Source organism: Blastomyces gilchristii (genome assembly GCF_000003855.2).
Source record: "Blastomyces gilchristii SLH14081 genomic scaffold supercont1.2, whole genome shotgun sequence".
NCBI lineage: Eukaryota > Fungi > Ascomycota > Eurotiomycetes > Onygenales > Ajellomycetaceae > Blastomyces > Blastomyces gilchristii.
In genome coordinates, this window is record NW_003101681.1 from 223,645 (window position 1) to 235,228 (window position 11,584).

The following is an 11,584-nucleotide window of genomic DNA, read 5'->3' on the forward strand; positions in this document are numbered from 1 at the left end:
CACTATATTGATTGAGAAGAGAGGCAGTGTTGCAATGATGACAGAGAGAGTAGAAAATGAACTGAATGCAGATAAATCAGTCAGTAGAAGAGATAACATCTCACTGCAAGGTATAGCTACTATCATCACAGCTGTAAGAGATATAGAAGAAGAAGAAGATATGATAATAAGAGCAGTACTTCTACAGCTTATTGACATTATCATCTCTGTCTTCAACCTGACTTTCTTGATAGTTATGAAGACTGTAGCTGCATTATGAAGATATTTACTCACTAGAAAATATCAGAATAAGCTCTTTATTATCTTCTAAGAATAATACTCTTATACACTCACTGTTGCAATTGAGAGAGAAAGAAGAAAAATATATCATAGAAGAAGAGAAATCTTTTCAAAAAATTCTGTTACTACTGTTAACTTTATTTCTAAAGTATATTACTTTTGTAGAGAATTTTATATAAAGAACAGAATATAATAAGAGATCTGTAAGTCACTTATTAACTATATTTTTCACATTTCAAATTAATATATAAGAAACTCACTTATCATATATTTGATTTAAATGAAGATGAAAAAAGAAAGATCTATACAGTTAGCAGAAAAACTCATCTATTTCTTTATATTATATACAGCACACATGCTGTTAAATCAGTTAATAATCATTACTATATAATAAAGATAATTTCTAATTCAGTAATCTTAGAAGTATTGAAACTATACTCTTAAAGAAGAGAGTATTATCACATCTCTAACTGTGTCAAGATCTCACTGCAGTTTCACACAGCTTATTACTTTCATATAAATAATTTCATTCATTCTGCAGACTGTTCAAATCAGTTTTCAATCACTCTATGACATTATTCAGATATATTATAGAAAGATTTAATTAATAAATATGAGAATCTTACTTCTATATAAAATCAGCAGATTACTCTTTCTTAATAGTGAGACACTGCTGAGATATCACTCTGACTATTCTCACTTATGAAATGAGAGAAGAGTATTCACTTATTATCTATATAGAATAGCTAGATGCTGACTTCTTATTAAAGAAGTTAGTAATTTATTTTTTCTTCTACTGAAATATATATAAGAGTTACTGTATTTCTCATATAATCTTCTTAGTATACTAAGTATTATATCTGTGATATTCTTGCAATAACTCTGTAGTCTACAAGCTTGCTATTTAAGCAAGATAGTTTAGCTCACTTATACAGCTTCTCAATAACTATCTCTATATAATGCTACTGACTAGTCACTGCTTCAGTTCTGCATGTTACAACTTCTGTGAGTTAATAATAGTGATGAAATGTGTTAGTGCAGATAACACAGTATTAAATTCATTGATTATAATAAAATTAAAGATTTATCTAGAGAATTAATATACATACTTCAACTTATCTAACAACTACATTATCACTGCATCTGAGTCTGGCTTTACAAATGATGAGATTGAATTTGAATGAATCAAGCAGTTTAATAAGATGATAAAAAAGCATTAAATAAGCAGTTATTAACTACTATTAATGAATAATCATGATTCTTATCTTATAGAAGAATTCATTCAACACTGTAATCTTTATAAGATTATTCTATTCAGATTCTTCTCTTATATAAGTCATATTCAATAATCTCTTGATAACATATCTTTTCAGCAGTATAAGTATTATTATACAAAGATAGTTAATGAGACTGTCTGCTATGAATATAAGTAGTATAATAACAGATAATTTCTTACTAATCTGAAGAGTATTTAACTGTAAGTATTCAAATCTAGTACTATAAGAGCTGACTTTATTAACTATGAAATGTATTCAGTTAATTGTGATATAATTCTCAATCAATTGAGACCTCTTATCATTGATGATGCTCTGAATCTCAATATATACAATAATGATGATAATATATGCAATCACTTTACTCTGTTATCTGTAGATTAACTGTTAACTGTCTTCTTATAATTAATCTTCTCAGAAACAGTTATAAAACTATGTCACTAAATCAATACAGCAGTCAAGATCTTAGAAGATGTGAAGAATACTGTTACATCTGATTTAATAAGACAGTTGAATAAGATCTTCAAGAGTAGTATGATTCAGGCAGAATTAAATATACACTATGAGAGTGAACTTACTGATCATTATTAAGTAAATAGATATTAAGTTATTAAATTCTCTTATAGACAGATACAAGTAGGTGAAGTTCTTACTATTAAGAATGTCAATTATAAGATTGTGATCTGTAGAGTAGATGAGATGAAAAAGACATTCAATAAGACTCTTCAATCAATTGAAATCAAATCTATAAAATCTACAGTCATTTAATCATAATAAGATAATTCTATAGAATCTTAACTTACAGTGAATTCTACATCTTCTAATGAGTATATAGATAATCTTTATATTATAGATAGATGTGATAATGATTATTAATTAATTTTTGAAGATTACTATATTCAAAATATTTTCTTTACAGTGTGGTTTTCTGTACACTGTGATGCACTCACTACAGAGAGTGAGTAAGCATGGCACAGTTACTAGACTTGAAAGTTCAGAGAGACTGCATGTATTATGTATTTCGTATAGCAATTCTCGAGATTCTTCTCATTGGTGTCAATTTCAACAACCAGGTATGATAGAATAATGACTTTATTTAAAACTTCAAATTCTGCACCTTCTACATACGCAGTATGCTTTCCCCCTGGACAGGTAACTAACTACCATGATTCATATTTTGAGAAAGGTTATGTTTACAACAGCAAGTGTCGTGTTGCCAATTTGCCAGACATTCATATTTCTACTACATCAAGACATACTTATAGATAGATAAAAAAAAAAAAAAGGAGTGTCTATATAAAATCAGTTGTATCAGGAAACGCACATATCAATTGCGGGATCAGGCCGTTGGAGGCTGCTTCCAGATCGGGTCTAGCGTGTCTGGCCGGCGCTGCTGCCAAGACAACGGGATTTTGGGCAGCAAAAAACAATCAAGTTACCCTTTTCGGCCTTTGTCTGGCGCAACCTCATTCATGTCTTCAAATTCCCTCGTCGACTCCATCGCTGCGTTTCTCCTCCCGTGCCAGCGTTGTTCTCTTTATCATTCTACACCTGCTCTATCGGATCCAGGTATGCACCCATTCGTCTTCATGCGTTATTTGTCAGCTACCTTGCCAATCCATGTATGGCCGTGGTCTGTGCTACTACACGGGGTCGGCCCCCTCCTATATTGCTTTGACAGTCATGATCGGCTTGCTCCCAGGCCGTGCAGGTTTCATCGCTTGGTACTAATATGGCTGTTCTAATCTATAGTATCAGAATATACATCGCGTCGTGATCCTTCTTCTAACTCACCCTCACGTATTTCTGGGCGCCTATTATCTGTCTGTCGTTCATACAATCGCCGATTCAAAATTTGCCTACAACTAAGGCAATACATAGCACTGTGATATTGCGCATAATATCTCTACCATTCTTCTACGTGTATCAGTATTTGCACTACGAAATAGCCCCCTTCCAATGAACGTTGTGGTCGATCGATCTTGACAATGGAAGCTAGAGCCACAGAGGTTCTAGCAGCGTTGAAAAACCCCAACCTCTCCATCGAGGCGAAAACGCAACAGCTCACAAAGCTTAAGTCGGAAATAAAACAGAAAAATGTACCGGAGGTCGCTATTTCCACAGTGTTCGAGGCCGTTCGCCATGCGATCTCATCACAACACTCGTCGCTTTCAGCAGGGGGCTTCTCCTCCTTAGGCCATCTCCTCAAACGACTTTACCTCCAAGAGCTCCATCAGGCCGTCGCTGCTCAAGGCCGCTCCACTTACCCCCTACTTCTTGAGCGATTAGGTGACCATAAAGAACGCGTTCGCTCACAGGCTGCCCAAGCATTCAGTGACTTTTGGGAGTCTTCTCCCGTGGAAGTTGAGCACCACGTCCTGGAAGTTGCGTTGGTCGGGAAGAATCCTCGCGCAAAGGAAACTAGTATGACATGGCTAGCGACTGTGAGTCTATAAGCCATCGTGGAACGTACCTGGCTTGACATTAACTTGTCTACTAACTTTCCTCGCTCTTTTTCTTTTTAGATGACTCGGAACCGTGGTGTGCTATTCCGGACATACGTGCCAAGCCTTGTCGCCTGCCTCGAAGATGCTGATAGTGGAGTCAGGGAAACTGCAAAGGCGACTGTTATCGATTTGTTCCAGTATGCAATAGGCTCCAAATAATCCCCTCTAATTTCCGGCTACTAATGATATGTCCCAGAAATGCCCCTCCTCGAGCACTGTCGGATTTGAAGAAGCAACTGCAATCACATAATGTGAGAAAATCGATAACCAACTCAATCCTGTCTAACATTGGCGTCGATCAAGAACTTTCCTCGTCCGTGCAGTCTCAGTCAAGATCTGATATCTTGAGACCCGAGAGCAGTTTCTCCAGCCACCGGGAACCTCAACGTCCCAACTCCGTTCTCTCAGTCCGATCTTATTCGAACAGCGAAACAGCAAGTAAGGAAGCTAGAATGGCGTCAGATTCTGTCCACGGTGGTATGAACCAATATCAATTTGCTACGTGTTGTACTAACCGCTTGTATCAGATTCGCACCAGCCAGCTAGAGGGGACCTTCCGCGAAGAGATGCAGTGTTATCTCATAGTGTTAGCGTCGAGTCATTCCCCGCCGTTACTGGGAACCCCGAAATTGTTGAGCCGGAAACAGTAGACCCACTCTACCTCAATTCACATCGAGAATTGGATGAAGTATTTCGTGAAATGCTGCCTCATTTTGAAGGCAGAGAATCAGAACAGAATTGGATTCATCGCGAGAGGAGTGTTTTGAAACTGCGAAGAATAACGAAGGGCAATGCGCCTACAGATTTTCAGCATAATTACTTGGTTGGTATCAAAAGTGTGCTCGACGGCATACTCAAAACTGTCAATTCTTTGCGAACAACGCTGTCAGCTGCTGGATGCAGCTTAATTCAAGATATTGCTCGAGTAAATGGCCCAGCAATTGATCCAATGGTGGAAGTCCTTTTACAGAATATGATTAAAGTGTGTGCAGGCCTGAAGAAAATCAGCGCCCAAAACGGTAACCTTACGGTGGATGCTATCATCGGCAATGTGTCCTACACATCTAGAATTATGCAACACCTTTGGCTTGCATGTCAGGACAAAAATGTTCAACCTAGGTTATTTGTCACAGGGTGGATACAAACCCTAATACAGAAGCATGGGCATAAAGGATCGATTGAACATAGTGGGGGTGTTGATGTCCTCGAGAAATGTATTAAAAAAGGTCTGGGGGATGCGAATCCCGGAGTGAGGGAAAACATGCGTTCAACATTTTGGACTTTCGCGAGAATATGGGCTGATAGGGCAGAAGGGTATGTATTGACTCCGTATTTTGGGCTTGATTGTCAGTCTGGCTGAACTCAGTTAGGATCATATCGACAATGGATGCGAAGTCCAAGTCTCTTCTTGAAAGGGATCCCGGAAATCCTAATCTCGATGCCAATTCCTTAAACACTAACGGGAAACCCCGAACAGGCATGGGCAATAGCGGGCTAGGGGGATGGTCCAGACTAACACTCAAGGAGACAATCGCTGCTCAGAAAAAAGCTCGTTTGGCTGCAGCGAAGAAACTACCTGCTCGCCCGGAATCCGCCCAGTCATCATTTCCGGATTTGAAATCGTCAAGATCTTCAATTCACCGACAACCTGGAACAACGACTCGCACCGTTCCTACAGGGTCCCATCTTTCTTCCCAAAACACATCTCTCTCTTCAGCACCAATGCGCCCCTCTTCGAGGCCCCGACGGCCCGAGTTGATGCGACCTGCTACCGCTGATCCATATTCATCTCGTAATAGACCTGTGCATAGCACATCCCAGTCAAAATTAACAAGTCCCTCAGAGAGTCCCCAGAAACCTAGGAGTAAAACCACATCGACTCCGGGGAGAAAAAATCCAACACCTGCCCGTCCCAAATCAAGACTTGACACTAGTGCGCCTGTAAGCACGGCAAAGCCAAAACCCAAACGACTTGACATTGCTGGGTTAAAACCTGGCGAGGCTCGTTTAATGGCAGGTCCAGCAAGCAAACCAAATTACACATCTGCTGCGGATGCGAAACCGCTGGCTGCGAGCCCGGCTAGATCCGATGACAGTCTACATATGGCTTTACCGCAGACTGACAATAGAAGTACGGAATTTATTCCAACCGCCCTTGCTTCGGATGCCGAAGTGTTCACTCAAAGCAAATCGGATTTTATGACAGACCTCCCTACATCTGGATCCTTGGTGATGGCTCACGGTACCCCTTTAAGCCATCGCTGTTTGAGCAGCAGCGACACCTCTGTTTCCCGTATCCCTATGTCGCCATCTCTCCAATCAAAAGTTCATTCAGAGGAGCGTTTGGCGTTGCCGACCAGCCCTAGCAGGCGCTCTTCCAATAATTATGACGACACCGTGCCACAGGCCTCTCCAGCGGGTCGACTTTCTATTCCTAGTATTGAGGCTAGCCATCCTGCAGAGACCCTCAAAGTCTATGAGGACCCCCAGTCTCCAAATGCTAAAGAAAATGTCGGCCACCCTGGTCCACTTGGACTCTCCCCGAGGTCTTCCCATTCACCCGCCAAGGCTGCTCCGCTTGAAGAACTTCCAATCAACGAACCGGCGAACACGCCAAGTCGAAAATATAATCAGCAACAAGAGCCCTCAGGGTTCTCACCTTCAGCCAGTGTCGCTACCCCCGGAAGTGAAAATTTGCACCGGCGATGGAAAAAGGTGGAGATTTTAGAGAGACGAAGAAGCCTGAGCCCACGATCCAAGGATCCATCACGAGGGCGAGATATGGTTGATAGAGGGCTTAATAAAATCCGAACAGGAGCCATCGACGTGCATGGGTACCGAAAGGTGCAGAGCTTGATCAAATATCATGAGTCAATATTTCATGACAAAGCCAAATATGGTGCAACATTAATGGTGTTGTTAGAAGCCCTCGAAGCGCCAGACACTGACAGGAAGTCAACGACTGGTCGACCAATGGATCTCAAAACACAGGTACTAGTGACTATTCGCTTGTTGTTCTCGATGAATCGTGACTACTTTGCTACGTACAATGCTAGAGCCATGACGGCAATCATTACGGCCCGCAAACACTACGAACTTACAAACCATATCGTCAGCGGTCTCGAGGAAACAGCAGAGGATATTGTTCAAGCTTGCGACCCCGCAGATGTCATTGATGCAATTTTGGATCTTCTCGAGTCGGAAGAGAAGTCTCCCGACAGCCATCGAATGATTTCCATGGGTGGATACATCCTCAGCGGGCTCCTACGTCGACTTAACGAAAAAAACCTATTCCTCAGTGAGCCAGAGTTGGAACGACTTGGCAACTTTGCCAATCAAAGCCTCAAAGATCCCCAACCAGACATACGCCGAGCTGTGATGGAGTTCTGCTTAGAGCTGCACGAGATGGTCAAGCCAGAGGAAGCCTTTTGGCGCACGATTACCGAAGAACACCGTCCTTTGCTAACCTATTATATTGTGAGAAAGCCTGGAAGATGATCGATCACCCTAGAAGCGGATTCTTAAGAATTCGTGACCTCGATCAGTAGTTGACACACACGTACAGCCTTTTTTTTCTCTTGCACTATTGGACTTATTATTCTCTGTTTCCCTCCTTTCAAACTCTAGTCCCCCTGTTACAAACAATCCTCCGCTTTTTTCTCGCGACTCTTTGCTCTCTCTGTTTAGTTCGGAGCTATTTTCTTGATGTTTGCCTGGTGTTATATCATCATGACTCCTGTTGATAGCGTTATCGGAGTACGTGTAGTTTTTTATCTTCCTTCTTTCTACCTTCTCTCTTCTATACCTCCACCTCTATTATTCAACTTTTCAATTCATCTCTCTTCACCTTCCTAAAAAGCACATCCTTGCAGTGGTATTAAGTGATTTTTAATTGTATATTTTGATTTTGATTTTTATCCCTTCTTCGGTTTTCTTCTTGTTTTCATTTATCATTTATTTTCTTTATTCCTCTTCTCTGGATTCTTTTTCTTTCTTTCTTTCTTTCTTTCTTTCTTTCTTTTTTCTTTTTTCTTTTCTTTTCTTTTCTTTTCTTTTCTTTTCTTTTCTTTTCTTTTCTTTTATTTTATTTTATTATTTTTTTTTTTTTTCACGGCTCAGGAGTAGAGTATTGTTTGTTTCTTAATTCTTATGGTCAATTATGCCGCACCGTTATTTTAACCAAGGGCAATTTTACAGTTTACGTCTATATATTTTCACTCGTCAGACTTGCATGTTGTTGTGTAGAGTTACCTATTCATGGATACTTTTAGATTTGAGCTTGTGAAATTCTTATATTATACTTTATTTATTTTATTTTTCCTTCTCTTTACAGTGTAATATCAGTTCAATAAATTAGATTGCTTGTCATTCATTCATTCTGAGAAAGATAACTAACTTCTTTTATTCATGATAGTCAGATCTATGTAGTGTCAATATTCTGATTATCAGAATGAATTTATCAATCTTATATTTACAATGCTATTATTTTATTTTATTGTTTTTCCCTCTTTAAGTTATCATATAACACAGTTATACTGATAGATAGCAGCTGCCAGCTCTTGAATATATCAATAGCTTCATAGTCTTTTATCTAGAGGATTCTCTCAAAGTTTGATTAGCGCATTTCCATTCCCTCTCTCAACCAGAGTTTTAAGGGGGTTAATGCCTTGTGATGCTTAAATAAACAGCTAGTTACACCTTAACTAAAGCTAGTCTAACAGGTAAACAGAATACTTGAGAACAATAATAGTAATAGTATTAACTATAGCTTAAATTTAGCACTTTATAGAGAATCCTCTCAAAAGTTCTGATTAGCACTAAGAATTTAAGGGGTAACTTTGGGCATAAAGTTATTCTCATTTCCCTCTCTTAATCAGAGTTCTAAGGCAGGTAATGTTGGTGGCACATGAATAACCAGCTACAGCAGCACAGCTTAACCAAAGCTAGCTTAAATTCCAAGGGCTTGAGAATGGAATGGTAATACTTTTACAGCGTAATTCTTAGTGCTAATCAAAACTTTTGAGAGGATCCTCTGTCTGTATAGAAAGAGCAAGACAAAGCTAACTACCTAGGTAGGTAGGGTAGGGTCGGGGAGCATACTTGTCACGTGGTAGCTTGAGCTGGCATCTGCTCCACGCAAACCCGTTTCTCTCTGTACCCGTAATCTCTCCCACCTAGAGAACACTGTTGTGCACTGTTTCATATTTATATCGCCTTCTGATACCGTTTATTCGACTCTCAGAGCTTTAAATGATGGTATTACAAGGTTTGCTCATCAAATCCCTCTCACAGCAATCAATACTGATTTGTTCTTGAATGACGGGATTAGATTTTGAAATCCATCATTCTTCGCACTCAATTTAGAGTAGCCCGGTCAATCTTTGGACCCCTAGGCCCAACTGTTAAGGTTAGCTGGAGACATGTTATTAAAAGGCCGTGTGAGCTTCCAGAGCTTGAAGCACTTCTCTACATCTCACAGCACACTACAATTCCAGTTCCTCGAGTTCAGTGTACATACATGGGACCAGGGGGCATATATATTATGATGGATTACATTCAAGGCGCAGATCTGTAAACTCTGTGGATGCACGGCCTGAAGCCCAAGGAAAAGGAAACCATTATGGATGATATTGCAGCTATTTTGACTCAGCTTCGAACACTTCATCCCCCCAAAGAAGACATAGTTGCATCTGCGCAGGGTAGTGCCTTTCTTGATTATTTACCGTATTGGAAGTCAACTCATCGGCCCATTTCAGTCACATTCTGACTTCCACTCTTCTTCACAGGGTGGCGTTCCACACATCTAAGGTTTTTCGTCAATGTCATAGCAACAATTATTGGACAGTCTTCTCACATTCAGATTTAGTCCCATGGAATATTATCATTTACAATGACAGAATTGTGGGAGTTATTGACTGGGCACTTGCAGGCTGGTACCCAAAGTATTGGGATCTAACAAAGGCATATTACACTTCATTCAAGGTGCCAGACTAGCCTGAGAGCATCAAACTTAATGAACTTGTGGCAGAATGCTTTCTTTGGAGGCTCTATGATGAGCCGGGAAATGTTTCACGCAACTAGTTTGTTTCTTTATAAACACAGAGTGGATATGGCATTCCAAACCCAATGGCGACACCTTTCTTCTGATTCCTTACCCAGCAGAGCAACACCTCTGAGAATGTTTTCGATGTCATTTTCTGTCATTTGTGGAGGGTCATTTGTGGAGAAGCTTTTCCAATCATGGCCCGACCGATTAGGCGCCACTGTCCAATGGATTCATATTGCTCTTTCTCCGGAAGAACCAGCTTCTTTTCAAGTTCAGGTCTTGTCCAGTTTCGCTATCCAATCGAACACCATCCAAACCATAATATGCCATGTTGTTGCGGCCGTTGGGCCTCTTAGGTGCTAACAAAACCCCTCAGTGGCATGCACTATACATCTTGCATATTCCCTTTTGAAGGGACATTCATCTCGGTAGTGGACGGAGATAAATAGGTGCTTTTTATTGCTCATACCGGTACCGCAGCGTTCAAATTCATTAGACTGATGCTTATATGCCAGTTAAGGATCTTTTCTTACTGTAGAAGATCTAAGAATGAAAGATTGCGAAAGCAAGCTCAGTTGGAAGTCTGTCAGTTCGGCGGATGTCAACTTCATACCTGGGTACTGATCAAATGGCAGGGTGGCATGATACTATTTATAATAGCGAAACAGTACCATTTTCAAGGAATTGGCTTGCTTTTCACCAATACAGATGGGCCAAGGGGCGCATTTCTTCCAGCGTGATGTCGACAGGTATGCAAGCAGCAAGTAATGGTAATAAAAACACCAGGGACCCCGACTGCTAGCTAGGAGCAATCCTCTCATCTGACAGTTTGCAGCCAACGACAATACGTAGCCTCAACGCCAATGCGAGGGGGAATAATACTATTTTCATACCCCCTGTGCATACAAAATGCATGCGCCAATAGAACCTGGTGTTTTTCTGAGCGAACGAAGCGTTAACGGCCTGCATCACAACGCCCTTGTCTCTGTTTCTCCGCTCGGTGGTGTATTTCGACGGGATCATGTTCCTTCCTACCACTACACTGGACCCGACAATGCAAAGTCAAGAATGCTGGCGCAAAAATCACGAGATAGAAATTCAGATCAAGAACATTGCCCGAGCGGCATTTGCGCTGACCAAGGGAGGGTTGGTCATCATCATGCATATGGAGACAGCTCTGAACTGCGCTGAACAATTCGATCAAGACTTCCATGGCCGCGTGAGTGATCGATAATATGGGATCATTAACATGGCATGATTGATTAGCATGCTATGATTCATTGCCGGCTATTGGTGATGGTTTCCTTTTTTCCTGTAAATATATCTCGGGCTTCAAAAACTCCTGCACCCATCCATGCAGCGGATAAGTGAATGTAATGATCTTTAGACTGGAATTTTGTGGATTGTCCACTCGAACACGAAAAGAGAAAGAATACATGAACATTTAGGATCCCGTGCCAACGTGTTTGTGATATTCC

General features: G+C 40.5%; 3 protein-coding genes across 5 annotated transcripts; all 3 read left to right on the plus strand.

The window, feature by feature from the left end:
* Positions 1-2,824: 2,824 nt before the first annotated feature.
* BDBG_00892 lies at positions 2,825-8,074 on the plus strand. 2 transcript variants are annotated; one of them, XM_002627938.2, is made up of 6 exons: positions 2,825-3,122; positions 3,306-3,997; positions 4,079-4,197; positions 4,257-4,537; positions 4,588-5,374; positions 5,431-8,074. In XM_002627938.2, the coding sequence occupies exons 2-6, from the start codon at positions 3,542-3,544 to the stop codon at positions 7,556-7,558; spliced, it is 3,771 nt and encodes a 1,256-aa protein (XP_002627984.1). In that variant the 5' UTR covers positions 2,825-3,122; positions 3,306-3,541; the 3' UTR covers positions 7,559-8,074. The 2 variants fall into 2 exon arrangements, with proteins under 2 accessions (XP_002627984.1, XP_031576106.1); XM_031720098.1 differs by having other exon boundaries at positions 4,257-4,498.
* Positions 8,075-9,189: 1,115 nt separating this feature from the next.
* Positions 9,190-10,785, plus strand: BDBG_16222. Of its 2 annotated transcripts, none has more exons than XM_031724217.1 (2): positions 9,190-9,326; positions 9,390-10,785. In XM_031724217.1, exon 2 carries the CDS (start codon positions 10,074-10,076, stop codon positions 10,467-10,469), a length of 396 nt encoding a protein of 131 aa, XP_031576107.1. In that variant the 5' UTR covers positions 9,190-9,326; positions 9,390-10,073; the 3' UTR covers positions 10,470-10,785. The 2 variants fall into 2 exon arrangements, with proteins under 2 accessions (XP_031576107.1, XP_031576108.1); XM_031724218.1 differs by having other exon boundaries at positions 9,191-9,316; positions 9,390-10,671.
* A 342-nt stretch (positions 10,786-11,127) lies between these two features.
* BDBG_16223 (uncharacterized protein) lies at positions 11,128-11,340 on the plus strand (the record flags this gene model as incomplete). The annotated part of the gene is made up of 1 exon (XM_031724219.1): positions 11,128-11,340. One exon carries the CDS (start codon positions 11,128-11,130, stop codon positions 11,338-11,340), a length of 213 nt encoding a protein of 70 aa, XP_031576109.1.
* Between the last annotated feature and the right edge of the window lie 244 nt (positions 11,341-11,584).

Bases quoted from the DNA above. Each gene is read 5' to 3' on its own strand.
- BDBG_00892 (XM_002627938.2), top strand. From the start codon at position 3,542: ATGGAAGCTAGAGCCACAGAGGTTCTAGCAGCGTTGAAAAACCCCAAC. The intron at 4,538-4,587 runs GTATGAACCAAT...CGCTTGTATCAG, and splicing joins GTCAGATTCTGTCCACGGTG to ATTCGCACCAGCCAGCTAGA. The intron at 5,375-5,430 runs GTATGTATTGAC...GAACTCAGTTAG, and splicing joins TGGGCTGATAGGGCAGAAGG to GATCATATCGACAATGGATG.
- BDBG_16222 (XM_031724217.1), top strand. From the start codon at position 10,074: ATGAACTTGTGGCAGAATGCTTTCTTTGGAGGCTCTATGATGAGCCGG.